This window comes from Ranitomeya imitator, chromosome 4 (genome assembly GCF_032444005.1).
Source record: "Ranitomeya imitator isolate aRanImi1 chromosome 4, aRanImi1.pri, whole genome shotgun sequence".
NCBI classification, from domain to species: Eukaryota; Metazoa; Chordata; class Amphibia; order Anura; family Dendrobatidae; genus Ranitomeya; species Ranitomeya imitator.
Genome location: NC_091285.1, coordinates 55,808,076 through 55,824,142, shown reverse-complemented (window position 1 = coordinate 55,824,142; position 16,067 = coordinate 55,808,076). Strand labels below are relative to the sequence as shown.

The following is a 16,067-nucleotide window of genomic DNA, read 5'->3' as shown; positions in this document are numbered from 1 at the left end:
TGCAGGAGGGGTACACACCTGTTACTCCTTCACACTTCTCCTATTTCTTATAGTAAAACATCTTTTCATTCCTTTAGAGCACAACAACCCCCAGAAGAAGCCGGAGTGTGGCCAAACAACCAGTTTGAAACTGAAAGACTACAAGCAATGATCCTGGCGTCAGCAAATGGTCAGTTTCAATGACAGCTAATGTAAAACTTCTTGGTCAAATTGAGAAAACATATTGTGGATACAAAGCATGGGTGATGTGATATTGATGACATTGTGAGGTTATCAAGAGAGAACGATTCTCAGTGTTATGGAGCATCGGAGAACTCAATATGCTTCTAACACAACATCACTGTCAATGAAGCATCATGGCAAGGGCGTATGGAGCCCCATAGCAAAAATGGGCTCACTCCTCCAATGCAACAGAGAAGCAAATTATTTCAACATATAACAGTACCTATACAAACATTAATTTCAAAAATACTCTTTATTGATAAATTACACACGTGGTCAAAATTGTTGGTACCCCTCATTTGATGACAGAAAAACCCACAATGGTCACAGAAATAACTTGAATCTGACAAAAGTACCGTATTTTCCGGCGTATAAGACGACTTTTTAACCCCTAAAAATTGTCCCAAAAGTCGGGGGTCGTCTTGTACGCCGGGTACGGCGTGTGCAGGGAGCGATCCTGGATGTTCCCAGGGTCTGAAGGAGAGGAGACTCTCCTTCAGGCCCTGGGATCCATACTCATGTAAAAAATAAAGAATAAAAATAAAAAATATGGATATACTCACCCCTCCGATGGACCTTGGCTCTCAGTGCTGCTATCGCCTGCCTCCGTTCCTAAGAATGCAGTGATTGAAGGACCTTCGATGACGTCACGGTCAGGTGAACAGTCACCTGACCGCTCACGTGACCGCGACGTCATCGAAGGTCCTTCACTCACTGCATTCTTAGGAACGGAGGCTGCCGGTTGCACCGCTGAGAGCTAGGGTTCGTCGGAGGGGTGAGTATATCCATATTTTTTATTTTTATTCTTTATTTTTTACATGAATATGGATCCCAGGGCCTGAAGGAGAGTCTCCTCTCCTCCAGACCCTGGGAACCACACGCCGTATAAGATGACTGGGTGTATAAGATGACCCCCATCTTATACGGCGGGTGTATCCCAAATTCCATATTTTATATGGAAAAATTGGGGGTCGTCTTATACGCCCAGTCATCTTATACGCCAGAAAATACGGTAATAATAAATAAAAGATCTATGAAAATGAACAAATGAAAGTCAGACATTGCTTTTCAACCATGCTTCCACAGAATTAACAAAAAAATGAAACTCATGAAATCGGCCTGGACAGAAATGATGGTACCCCTGAAAATAATGTGACAAAAGGGACATGTTAAATCAAGGTGTGTCCACAAACTAGCGTCACAGGGTCTACAATCTTGGAATCAGTGAGTGTGGCCCTGTATATAGGGCTACAGATACTCACTGTGCTGTTTGGTGACATGGTGCGTATCACACTCAACATGGACCAGAGGAAGCGAAAGAAAGAGTTTTCTCAGGAGAGTAGAAAGAAAATTATAGACAAACATGTTAAAGGTAAAAGTTATAAGACCATCTCCAAGCAGCTTGATGTTCCTGTGACTACAGTTGCACATATTATTCAGAAATTTAAGATCCAAGGGACTGTAGCCAACCTCCCTGGATGTGGCTGCAGGAGGAAAATTGATGACAAATCAAAGAGACGGATAATAGGAATGGTAACAAAAGAGGCCAGAAAAACTTCTAAACAGATTAAAGGTGAACTTCAAGCTAAAGGAACATCAGTGTCAGATCGCACCATCTGTTGTTGTATGAGCCAAAGTGGACTTGATGGGAAACGACCAAGGAGGACACCGTTGTTGAAAAAAAAATCATTAAAAAAACAGACTGGAATTTGCCAAACTACATGTTGACAAGCCACAAAGCTTCTGGGAGAATGTCCTATGGACATATGAGACAAAAATTTAACTTTTTGGCAAGGCACATCAGCTCTATGTTCACAGATGGGAAAATGAAACATATCAAGAAAAGAACACTGTCCCTACTGTGAAACATGGAGGAGGCTCTGTTATGTTCTGGGGCTGCTTTGCTGCATCTGGCACTGGGTGTCTAGAATCTGTGCAGGGTACAATGAATTCTCAAGACTATCAAGGGATTCTATAGAGCAATGTGCTGCCCAGTGTCAGAAAACTTGGTCTCAGTCGCAGGTCATGGGTCTTGAAACAGGATAATGATCCACAACACACAGCTAAAAACACCCAAGAATGGCTAAGAGGAAAACATTGGACTATTCTGAAGTGGTCTTCTATGAGCCCTGACCTAAATCCTATTGAGCATCTTTGGAAAGAGCTGAAACCTGCCGAGACACCTGGAGCAGTTTGCTCTTGAGGAGTCGGCCAAAATACCTGTCGAGAGATGACAGTTACAGGAATCGTTTGATTGCAGTGATTGCCTCAAAAGGTTGTGCAGCAAAATATTAAGTTAAAGGTACCATCATTTCTGTCCAGGCCTATTTCATGAGTTTTATTTTTTGAAAAATCTGTGGAAGCATGGTTGAAAAGCAATGTCTGACTTCCATTTGTTCATTTTCATAGATCTTTTATTTATTAATACTTTTGCAGGATTCAAGTTATTTCTGTGACCATTGTGGGTTTTTCTGTCATTAAACGAGGGATACCAACAATTTTGACCACGTATGTATTATTATATACACGGTATTATGTATAAATACAAACCTAGAATAAAACTCTCCTTCCTTTACACCTAGTATTGAACATGTAAGAGTTTACTACACCCGCCTCCTCACCCAACACCTATTGTATAATACAGCGTATAACGCTCCCCTCCCAAATTACTCTTTCCCCTCATTTCTCCAGTCCTCTAAAGGCAGCAGCTGTAAGCTGATCTCTCAGTGATGTGATAATCCCTCTCTTATCTGACCTCTGATTTTATTAGTGAACTGAGAGGGTATGATCAATGCAAGAGGCAGGGGGAGGGTTAGAGTAATCTTATTTGCAGAGAAAAAAACATTTCTGTCCTAAGATATACTATAAAGTTTCTCATCAGCATATGTGCTATTGGAAAGAATAAAATGTCTTACTTTTTAAAGTTCCAATCCGCTGAGAAATGCAGTAAAATGTGGAGTAGAGATGAGCCTCATGACAAATGCTCTCAGCTTTATAACTGCTCCTCATAATAATTGATATTGATTAGAAACATGAGTGCTACAAAGCGTGGAGCTTTGCCTTTGGCTACGTCCGCTCACTGGTAATCCTCAACAGTTATCATCTATGATCTAATTCCTCGGAGAAATTACAGCACATGAAATCAGGCAGCTCGAAAGATGGTAATATATTCCCTGTACTGGACAAGGTTTAATGAGACATTGTTCCCGTCAGTATGTTGTACTTCTACATATTTCCATGCAAAGTTCTTAAAAGGAATCTGTCAGTAACTTCAACCCTTCCCCCACCAAATTGTACATTTGGGCATTCAGGTCTTTATAAAGCTAAATCCATTGAAACCTTTATATCTTTTATCTGTTGCTTCATTCCCAAGCATTAGAGGCATAATATGCAAATGAGGAGTTAAGTGCTTTTAGTGTGAGGCTATGTGCACACGTTCAGGTTTTTTCGCATTTTTTTTGCGTTTTTTTCGTGGTAAAAACGCTATAAAAACTCATTAAAAATGCATACATTATGCATCCTATCATTTAGAATGCATTCTGCATGTTTTGTGCACATGATGCGTTTTTTTCTGCGAAAAAAACGCATCGCAGTAAAAAAAGCAGCATGTTCATTAACTTTGCGGATTTTCTGCATTTTTCCCGCTATTCTATGCATTTGGGAAAACACGCATAAAAAACGCACCAAAAACGCGTGACAAATGCGGTAAAATCACGGTAAAAATGCATGCAGATTTCTGGCAGAAATGTCCGGTTTTTGTCAGGAAAATTTCTGCAAGAAATCCTGACGTGTGCACATACCCTGAAAGAGCAACTCCCAAGCATCTTCCTTCCAATGTTGTTTCTCTGGCCAGTACCAGCCATTTTAGCTTGATTGATAGCGAACTGTCTGTGTGAAGTCAGGTGCCAGGCAAGGATACCATACTGTGAGCTATCAATTAAGCTAAATAGGCCGGTGTTGGGAGGGAAAACAACTTCGGGAGGCAGAGACTCAGGAAGTGCTTTGTCACGCTCAGAGTGCTAAACTTCTCAATTTCATATACATTAAAACACTAATTACTCAGGAATGCAGCAACAGATAAAAGATGAATAGGTGATAGTGGGTTTAAATTTTCAAGACCTGCATGCCCATATAGTTACATATATAATTACATAGCTTGAAAAAAGCCCTAGGTCCATCAAGATCAACCTTTCTCCACCAATTGTACATTTTGTCACTAAATTATCTATAACCCACAATGTTGTGTACTGAGGAAATCATCCAGCCCTTTATAAAAGCTGTCATAGTGTCTGCCATTACTACTAGTGATGAGCGAGTGTACTCGTTGCTCGGGTTTTCCCGATCATGCTCGGGTGGTCTCCGAGTATTTGTAACTGCTCAGAGATTTAGTTTTTGTTGAGGCAGCTGCATGATTTACGGCTGTTTGACAGCCTGAGTACATGTGGGGGTTGCCTGGTTGCTAGGGAATCCCCACATGTATTCAAGCTGTCTATCAGCTGTAAATCTTGCAGCTGAGGCAATGAAAACTAAATCTCCGAGCTCTAACAAATACTCGGAGACCACCTGAGCGTGCTGGGGAAAACCCGAGCAACGAGTATACTCGCTCATCACTAATTACTACCTCTTGTCATCGGCATTCCACAGTCTGACTGCTCCAACTGTAAAGAATCCTTTCCTCTTTAGCTGTCAGAATCTCCTTTCTTTTTTTTATCAGATAGATTTTTATTATCCGCAAAGAATAAACAATCAGAATATTTCTCATGGCAATGTTTCATTAAACATTTACAGATAACTTTTTCCCCCCCGACCCAGAGCCCCCCCACCCTGCCCAACCCGAGACCTCAGCCAGAGCCACCCCACTTCCCATCATCATACAACCATTTGAATAAACATCCGTTATATTTCCATTGAATACTAGGTTCCCTATATTCTCATTTATCATCCTAATTCAAGTCCATCCACGGTTGCCACAGCTTGTGGAAGATGTCCAGCTTATTCCTTTTGGTGTAGATACTTTTCTCCAAAGTAAGTATATGCTCCGCTTGCTTAAGAAAGTCTCTTCTTGTTGGAGGTTCCTCTCTAATCCAAAATTTGGCGATCAATTTCCTAGCAATGAATAACAATCGTGCAATAGCTATTTTAAACATGTTGTCCGTAACAATTTCCTCCACATATCCCAATATGCAAGTCAGTGGAACCCTAGGGACAGAACATCCATACACCAGTTCAATACGATTTAAAACAACTATCCAGAAGGAGGACAGTCTAGGGCACTGCCACATCATATGCAATATCCCCGCCTGGGATTGTGAGCACCGAGGGCAGTCCGAGTTCTGCCTAAGCCCAGCCTTGAACAACCTGTCAGGGGTTCTATAGGCCCTATGGATTACGAATAACTGTGATAGCCTGCCTGGTTCACTCATTGATATCTTGGGCACATATTCTAGGACCGACTCCCATCTATCATTGTCAATTATTCCCAATTCAGCTTCCCATTTCCCTTTGGCTCGGATGGGATATTTTTCCAGGAAAGAAAAAAGTAGAAACCCATATATTTCTGAAATCGCCCCCTTCGTGCAGCTATTCTTAAGGATATAGTCGATCATGAGATCAATCTGTACCACTATGGCTCCCCTTTTATTCTGTGCCTGATAAGCATGAGAGATACGATTAAGGCCCCTTCACATTTAGCGACGCTGCAGCGATACCGACAACGATCCGGATCGCTGCAGCGTCGCTGTTTGGTCGCTGGAGAGCTGTCACACAGACCGCTCTCCAGCGACCAACGATGCCGGTAACCAGGGTAAACATCGGGTAACTAAGCGCAGGGCCGCGCTTAGTAACCCGATGTTTACCCTGGTTACCATGCTAAAAGTAAAAAAAAACAAACACTAGATACTTACCTACAGCCGTCTGTCCTCCAGCGCTGCGCTCTGCTTCTCTGCTCTCCTCCTGTACTGTCTGGGAGCCGGAAAGCAGAGCGGTGACGTCACCGCTCTGCTTTCCGGCTCACAGACAGTACAGGAGGAGAGCAGAGCACAGCGCTGGAGGACGGACGGCTGTAGGTAAGTATCTAGTGTTTGTTTTTTTTTACTTTTAGCATGGTAACCAGGGTAAACATCGGGTTACTAAGCGCGGCCCTGCGCTTAGTTACCCGATGTTTACCCTGGTTACCAGTGAAGACATCGCTGGATCGGTGTCACACACGCCGATCCAGCGATGTCAGCAGGAGTCCAGCGACGAAATAAAGTTCTGGACTTTCTTCAGCGACCAACGATCTCCCAGCAGGGGCCTGATCGTTAGTCGCTGTCACACATAACGATTTCATTAACGATATCGTTGCTACGTCACAAATAGCAACGATATCGTTAACAATATCGTTATGTGTGAAGGTACCTTTATACTGGAACAATTCAGACCGTGGCAACTGAAATTCTTCCTGCAACTCCTCAAATGTTTTAAGTCTGCCCTGACTTATCAGCTGCCCCAGCCATTTAATACCTGCTGCAGACCAAAAGTGAAAACCCTCCCTCTGCCTAAATTCCGGTAGATAAATGTTGTCCCAAATAGGCGAGAATCTGGTGAACCCACTCACTTCCCTAATGAGTTTGACTTTTTCCCATACTCTGTGAATTAATTTGATAGTGCACCCCTGTGAACCCATTTTTTTGAATTGTCCTCCCTCCAAACTGTCACTCAAAACGTCTGCCTGTAGTAAGAACCTCAAGCTATTAGGTATTTGCACACTCCCTGCCTCCTCCCCCCATCCTTTGAGATGTTGACACTGTGCTGCTAAGAAGTATAGCCATGGATTAGGAAGTGCAAGACCCCCCTCTGTTTTGGCCCTCTGAAGTATCTCCTGTTTAAACCTAGGACTCTTTCCTCCCCATATTAATTCCCCAAACAAAGACCTAATCTTACGGAATCTGCATTGTGTAATCCAAATGGGAGAGTTATGTAGCACGTACAACAACTGTGGCATTACAATCATCTTTAAGAGGTTCACCCTACCAACCACCGATAAATGTAATTTGTTCCATGCCGCAATCTTGGTACGAATTAGAATCTCCTTTCTTACACCCGTAATGAGTGCAGACTGGTCCTTAGTATGGTCCTTGGAAGGATAAATCATGTGCCAGTGCTTTATACTGACCACACTCCTCTGAGACATCATTTCTCTAAGCTAAACAAGCCCAAATTTTCCAACCTCTGATCATATGAGAGGCCTCCATCCCTTGTAATAATCTAGTTGCCGCCTTTGAACTGACTCTAGATTGTGAATATCCTCTTTTTTTAACCCCTTAATCCCATATGACATACTATCCCGTCAAGGTGCCCTGGGACTTAATTCCCAGTGACGGGATAGTACCTCATGGGGGGAGCGCGGCCAATCGCGGCCGGGTGTCAGCTGCCTATCGCAGCTGACATCCGGCACTATGTGCCAGGAGCGGTCACAGACCACCCCCGCCACATTAACCCTGCTGTTCTGTTCGGTCTGGGGAGACCTATTTTGAACTTTGGTATTTTTTGGGGTGTTCAAGATGCGGTTCTGAAACTTGTGGTTGATTGACTTAAATGAGGATGGGTCGGTCGGCCACGGGTTTCAGAGCCGCATCTTGAATATTTTAAAGAATATTGAAGTTCAAAGTCGGTCATTTTTGACCAACAGAACAGCAGGGTTAACCCCCGCCACAACGGGATCAAACATGATCGCAATGTGCCGGCGGTATAGGGAAGCATCGGGGGGCGAAAAGATCATTTTTCACGGCTCTACGTTATAAACTTCTGTGAAGCACTTGGTGGGTCAAAGTGCTCATCACACATCTAGATAAGTTCCTTAGGGGGTCTACTTTCCAAAATGGTGTCACTTGTGGAGGGTTTCAATATTTAGGCACATCAGGGGCTCTCCAAACGCAACATGGCGTCCAATCTCAATTCCAGTCAATTTTGCATTGAAAAGTCAGACGGCGCTCCTTTCCTTCTGAGCTCTGCCATGCGCCTAAACAGTGGTTTACCCCCACATATGGGGTGTCAGCGTACTCAGGACAAATTGTTGGGGTCCATTTTCTCCTGTTACCCTTGGTAAAATAAAACAAATTGGAGCTGAAGTAAATTGTTTATGAAAAAAAGTTAAATGTTCATTTTTATTTAAACATTCCAAAAATTCCTGTAAAACACCTGAAGAGTTAATAAACTTCTTGAATGTGGTTTTGAGCACCTTGAGGGGTGCAGTTTTTAGAATGGTGTCACACTTGGGTATTTTCTACCATATAGACCCCTCAAAATGACTTCAAATGAGATGTGGTCCCTAAAAAATATTGGTGTTGTAAAAATGAGAAATTGCTGGCCAACTTTTAACCCTTATAACTCCCTAACAAAAAAAAAATGTTGGTTCCAAAATTGTGCTGATGTAAAGTAGACATGTGGGAAATGTTACTTATTAATTATTTTGTGTGACATATCTCTGTGATTTAAGGGCATAAAAATTCAAAGTTGGAAAATTCCAAATTTTTCTAAATTTTCGCCAAATTTCCATTTTTTTCACAAATAAACGCACGTTATATCGAAGAAATTTTACAACTATCATGAAGTACAATATGTCACGAGAAAACAATGTCAGAATCACTGGGATCAGTTGAAGCGTTCCAGAGTTATAACCTCATAAAGTGACAGTGGTCAGAATTGTAAAAATTGGCCCGGTCATTAACGTGCAAACCACCCTCGGGGCTTAAAGGGTTAAAATGTAGAGCCCAAACTGGATGCCATATTCTAGATGTGGCCTCACAAGTGATTTATAGAGGAGTAACAATACATTGGGATCGCGGGATTTTATCTCTTTTTATACACCCTGAGATCTTGTTTGCTTTTTCGGCTGCTGCTTGACATTGAGTACCACTGCCCAGCTTACTTGTAACCAGAATACCCAAGTCCTTCTCCTGTTCTGTAGTCCCGAGTATTCACCCATTTTATGTACTGTACTAGATGGTGGCCCGATTCTAATGCGTCGGGTATTCTAGAATATGTATGTATGTACGTCGCGCTTAGCACAGCCACGTAGTATATAGCACAGCCACGTAGTATACAGCACAGCCACGTAGTATATAACAGAGCCACGTAGTATATAACACAGCCACTTAGTATATAGCCCAGCCATGTAGTATATAGCACAATAACACAGCTCACGCAGTATATAACACTGCCAACACAGTATATAACACTACCCACACAGTATATAGCACAGCCTACGTAACACAGACAGCCACATAGCATATAGCACAGCCACGTAGTATATAGCAGCTACGTAGTAAAAAGCAGCCACGTAGTATATAACACAGCCCACGTAATATATAGCACAGCCCACATAATATATAGTACAGCCCACGCAGTATATAACACAGCCCACGCAGTATATAACACAGGCCACGTAGTATATAACACAGCCCATGCAGTATGTAACACAGCCCACATAGTATATAGCAGTGTGGGCACCATATCCCTGTTAAAAAAAAGAATTAAAATAAAAAATAGTTATATACTCACCCTCTGGCACCTACCGAAGCTGTCCTGATGCGCGCTATGCTGCCGCCAGCTTCCATTCCCAGTGATGCATTGCGAAATTACCCAGATAACCTAGCGGTCCCGCGAGATTTCCGTTACAGATGGAAATACCCCTTAGACGATTATATAGATAGATATGCAGCTATAGGATTACTCCGTCCTAGGTGCATTACTCCACAATTATCTAAATTAAACCTCATTTGCCAAGTGTTCGCCCATTCAGACATTTTATCCAGATTGTTTGCAATGTTGGAATGTCAAGATCAGTTTTAGTACCCGACATAGTTTGGTGTCCTCAGCAAGGACTGACTCTTTACTCTCAATCCCATCCACTAGGTTATTAACCAGGCCAAATTTTACAACTCTGACCAGTGTCACTTTATACAGTAATAACTTGGGAATGCTTCAACGGATCCCACTGATTCTGAGATTATTTTTTCAGGACGTTTTGGACTTTATGATAGTAGTAAAAATGTTTTCATATGCTTTGCATTTATTTGTGAAAAAAAAACAGAAATCAAAATTTCCAAAACCATTTTTTAGGGACCACATTACGTTTTGAGGGGTCTACGTGACAGAAAATATCCAAAAGTGACACTATTTTAAAAAATGTAACATAGCCTTTCCATCTGCTCATCACAGTTCCTTTACAGCATAAGCCTGCAGTTCTGTATTCCAACCACAGTTACCTCCGCACTCTATAAAGATATACCCCTGAAAGAAAGCTTGAAAGGAAATTCAAAACCAACGTTTGCTATCCCATTTAAGAGAAGCATGATGTAGGCATAGAGACCCTGATTCTTATGATGTATCACTTACTGAGCTGCTTGCTACAGTTTTTTTCATAAATTCACTGTTTTCACTGCTTCTGATCTACCTGTTCTCTGAATGCTGAGCTCTGTATAACTCCACCCCCACCAATGATTGGCAGCTTTTTTGTGTACACTGTGCATAGGCAGAAAGCTGCCAGTCAGTGGTGCGGCTGGGGTTATACAGAGCTCATGAACATAGAGGAATACATAGCAGCAAGTTTGCTAGTCCTCTAATGATAATCTCCTGATGATAAAATAGTGATTTTATCAAACCTACAGCAATAGGCCCACTAAGTAGATCACATCGCTGGAATCAGGATATCTTCCCCTACATTATGCTGTCATTAGATTATGTGACCTCAAAACATATTTAGACTAAAGTTGACCAAACCTGTCAGTGGAGTTGGATGACAGTCTAATTCCACTGATGATATCAAGGAAGAGGCAGATTATGCAGAAGAATTCAGCCTATTACCTTTCAATGGCCGATCTTGTGTTCGGGGGAAGATCAGCCCCTGCCACAAGAGTATGACAGTGACTGTCTTATATTCTCAGCCAATCCAAGCCCTCTTGTGTATGGGGGAGATTGGTGAGATAACGGTCAGTCAAAGGATCGTTCACCCAACAGCTAATGCGTATGAGGACTGTAGAGACTCCATTCAGGAATATCGGAGGGCCAACTATATTTAGGTCTTTAGTAGTGTGATCATCTTAGAGCCAAAAGCTATAGGGCACTATAGGGGGTTATTATTCAAAAGATGACTGGAGGTCCCACCTCACAAACTCCCACCATCTCAGCAGTTTTACAAAACCAGAGACCTTTTGAACTTTGATTTTTTTTAGGCTTTGATCACTTTGGTCATTGCTTGTAGGCCTGCCTGTTCTATGTCAAAATATATCTATGACCAGCTAATCTTAGAGCAACATCATGTAGACACAGATACCCTGATTCCAGTGATGTTTCACTTACCGGGCTGCTTGCTGTAGTTTTGTAGCTTGCTGCCGATCTAGCTGTTCTCTATAAGCAAAGCTCTGAATAACCACGCCCACACAACTGATTGGCTGCTTTCTGTGTACACAGTGCATAGGCAGAAGTCACTGGCTGAGATTGGGTTATGAATATGGAGGACTACGTGACAGTTTTACTCGCCCACTAGCGATAATTTCCTGCTGATAATACTGTGATTTTACCAAAACTATGGCAAGCAGCCCAGTAAGTGACACATCATGGAAATCAGGGTTTTTGAACCTACATTAAGCTGCTCTCAGATTAGGTGGCAAAAACCTGGTGACCGATTACCTTCACGGGGTTACTCCCATCTTTTGAAGCTATCACCTATCCACTGATTTGGTTGGGGTGATTGTGCACCTGTCTGGCCACTGCTTCATTCAGAGCTGTATTCTTGGGACCGGTCTGGGTCCTACTGGATGGACCCACATCAATCAGCAATATTCCTACGGATAGGTGACAACTTCCAAAGATGGGAATAACCCTTTAATATGTATGTGTTCCAGAATACAGTCTAGTTATCTATACCTTATGGGATCGCTATTTCTTTCCTTCCCAACAGAAGCCGCTGAAGGAGGAGCTGCTGTCGCGGGAGGAACAGGTACAATGGGCCTCAGTGCTCGCTATGGACCCCAGTTCACACTGCAGCATGTCCCAGACTACAGACAAAACATCTACATTCCAGGAACGACATCAACACTCACTAACGCTGCCGGAAAACGAGATGGAAAAGCAGGAGCACCTTCAGGAAACAAGAAGAAATCTGGCAAGAAGGAGAAGAAATGAAGATACATCCTGCTTGTAAACAGCGCGGAATCCCGCACGAACAACCCCCGCAAATATCTCCGGGCGATGTTCAATGTCTTATCTACAAAGGAAGAGAATGGGTTGCATGAGGCATCATCAGGGCCAGTAGCAGGGTCTTCTCTGCCATTAGCTCCTATGATGAATACACTAGTATGGACACTGGATATCGGAGCCCTATCGAAATGCGCCAAGATTTTCTATTGGCCAGGTTCTTCTATTTTGCTAAGTCATTTCCTAACCAACGATGTCCTCTTTTTACATAGAGTCCAGCCTCGCTGGTAGTATTCCACATTCTTATAGAAATTCTTCCAATGTATATATGTATTTGCTAAATAGTTATTTATAATTTATCAGCATCGGAGACGTATTCTTTAAGCTTCGTTAACCCAGTTGGCTTTTTTTTTTTTTAGCAGAAAATTATTTTAAAAAATGAAGAAAAAAAAAAAAAAGTTGATGTTTGGTTTTAGAATTGAGAACAAACATGTTTCCTTTAGTAGAAGAATATTTGCTTTCTAGGTAAACAATTTAATGACACTCAAGAAAACAAAAACATAAAAATAATTAAACAAAACAAAATTTGTGGCTTTAGAAGAATAATAAAAAGAAGCCGAGAAAAGTGCATCTGTGAAAGGACCAGGGTTCATGGCCGACCTTTTGGGGGTAAGATTAAATACATTCTTTACATTTTTTCGGGAAATGGATGTTTTGGGAACATTCTAGGATCCAGAAGATTTCGACTTGCTACAAGTCACGGTTTAGGACGGGGACAGGATTACGATTATTCTCAGCTCTTAAAGAGCAATTTAACGCTTTCATTTGCTGCACCGAGGTATGCATGTGTAATAATTCCTTTCAGTCGGCATTTCTACAGGATAGTCTTCCTTCTGCATGTATGTATCCAGCATGGAGTGTATGCATTCTTTATATAGAATGAGAAAAAAAAAATAAAGTAAGCTTGCTAAATGCAGGCCAGATATATCATTTTTTAAAAATTAGAATTTCCAAGGTGCCATTTTTGGTCTAAAAAAAACCCCATAAAATAAAATATATAAAAAAGATTGACACAAAAGGGTTTTATCACTTTACATGATTCTAAAAAAGAAAAATCATTATTCATCATCAAATCTCAGCTTTCGAAAAGAAAGAACGGATTCAAACAAATCAAACATCTTCATAAAAATAAAGTAACAACAAAATGACAATAAATAGAATGTCAGCTATTTATAATGACGAGAACAAATATATAGATTTTCCCCTTTATTCATTTTGCATTTCTGTGATTTTTTTTTCATTCTTCTACATGTGATGTATGGTAGCTGCTATGATTTTTTTGAAAGGATGATTTTTATGTTTCACATATATTATCTTTTGACTCAAAAAGGGCAACGATTAATCCTATTTTTTTTGCAATGGGTGTTAAAAAATGGTTCATATTATATTCATTATTGCTTGATTTTCTGCTGGGGGATTTTTTGGAGGCAGATCCGATTTTCCGATGCCTTGAGCAGTATAGCGTTGTATCTCGTGCTTGCTGCTTGACGATGATAACGGCATTAATTACAGTTCTATGATATAAAAGCATCACACACTAACCGCTGCATACTACGCCAACACCTCTCCTGTATCATCAGGGTGCAACCACTAATTCCCCCGTCCTCTGGGTATCTCCACAATAACCCTTTCCAGAGCTTGTAACACTATTGAATAGGGCGGTCGCACAAGTCGTTTAGTGGTAGGTGATTTTTTTTCTTATTTTTAGTTCTTTACTTTATAACGAAACCTTCATTGTAGTATAGATGGTATTGTAATCTAGTATTTCCGTGATCCTTTCATCCCTGTATATAACTTGTGGGCTGCAGTACTTTAATTCCTCCTGTATCTTTCTGTGTGGTTTGTGATATAAATGTACATTAAACCCATCTGTCTTTTCATTGTGTCTATTTCTGACCTGTACTTTGATTATAAATATGCTTTCACCCTTCTTATACCAGTATAGACTAATGTCAATGTATTACACTCACGTTTTATACAATAATATTTATATTGCTTTTTCTTTCTTTGAAGAAAAAAAAAAATGAAAATAAATAAAATGTTTTCTTCCAAAAATATTTTTGGGTGTTTTTTTTTTATTGTGATTTATTATGTAAATGTTAAAGGGAATCTGCCAGCAGGTTTTTGCTATGTAATCTAATGATGGGGCAGAGAGCCTGATTCCAGCGATGTATCAATTACTGAAGTTTTAACAGGATTCCTGTTTTCCCTATAGATGTAGCAGTGGTCAGAATTCAGAGCTGTGCATAACCCCGCCCACACCCCTGACTGGGAGCTTGTATACACAGGAATCTGCCAATCAGTGGTGGGGGTGCAGTTACACTGATTAGCTTGACTGGTTTTCACGCAACCTAGTCCCTAGTGATAATCTCCTGCATATAAAACACTGATTGTACTGAAACTACAGCACATAGCTTGGTAAGTGACACATCTCCGGAATCAGGCTCTCTGTCCCTACATTATACTGCTACAGATTTCATAGCACAAACCTGCTGTCATATTCCCTTTGAAGGCAAACTGTTACATGATTCATGATGTCCGAACCATGTGCAGACAGACACGCAGGTGAACTTGTAAACACAACAATTTTACTGAAAAAAGTAACGGGGTACAATCTCTCTCTTAAAGGCAAAGTTCACAGTATATTGTGCATATGAAAGTAATGGTTCTCTCCTCACGAGACAAGCAAGATTAGGGCTGCTCAGGGCGGCTGGAGCAGAGTTCTCTTCACTTGCTATTAGTGGAAATGCTATGTGCAGCCCAAGAAATATTACACTGATGGAGGGTCCTTCACAGATTGGCTCTCTGTGGAAACACACTAAAGTGTGGAAGTACTCAGTTTTGAGCCTACTGTTCCCTTTTGCAGGAGGTAAGTTAAAGAAAGTTGGTGGTGAGGCAGCCATGTGGATCTGGTCCTGCCTAGAAGCAAACAGGATAACCAACGTGCAGGAGAGCATATGTGCAGCTTTATCTCTCCTGACAGGATGAGGCTTCAATCCTTTTTGGAGGAGATTATATGGAGAAAAATGTCCCCTCAGCGTGGACTCGCATGGAAAACTATGCTGGAAGCAGTAGTGTTTGCTCCCTCAGGTATCTCGAACTGCCCAGAACTGGATGTTACCTCAGGAAATGTGGGAGCCCTGAGCTGGGAGGCTCCTCCCAGCCGTTTCTATGGCAGTTTGTTGTGAGGAGACTTATCACTTAACTTTCATACGCTCACACATTGGCCAGTAGATGGCAGCAAAGCACATTTATGAGTTGTCGGTATACAATGCAATGTATTATATCTCCTAACTCACAGTGCCCAAACTAATTCTGACACACTGGAACAAATCTACTGCCACAAGACAACTGCCTCATTCAGCAGCAGTAGAACAGGTACCGGGATACCACATGTTTAATATGTTTAAACTGGTCTCAGATTTCACTTGGTTTGGACAGCATGAATTATAAAAAAAAGTATTTATGGCCGGGGTCACACTTGTGAGTGTGATGCGAGAAACTTGTGTGAGTCTCTCACATCAACACATGGCACTGCCGCCAGAACTCGGACCGGAGCGCGAGGGCTGCATGTATTTCTACCGGTCCGAGTGCCAGCAGCAGTGCTG

The 16,067-nt window shown here is 41.6% G+C and overlaps 1 protein-coding gene across 32 annotated transcripts in view; it reads left to right on the top strand.

Moving 5' to 3' along the window:
• Positions 1–14,516, top strand: part of LOC138675459 (protocadherin gamma-B2-like) — a 502,075-nt gene extending 487,559 nt beyond the window's left edge. For all 32 annotated transcript variants that reach the window (XM_069763730.1, XM_069763729.1, XM_069763700.1 and 29 more), the window contains exons 3-4: positions 78–169; positions 12,164–14,516. In XM_069763730.1, coding sequence (XP_069619831.1) covers positions 78–169; positions 12,164–12,387 — 316 coding nt within the window. In that variant the 3' untranslated portion in view covers positions 12,388–14,516. The remainder of the gene's footprint in view (positions 1–77; positions 170–12,163) is intronic.
• The last annotated feature ends 1,551 nt before the right edge of the window (positions 14,517–16,067 follow it).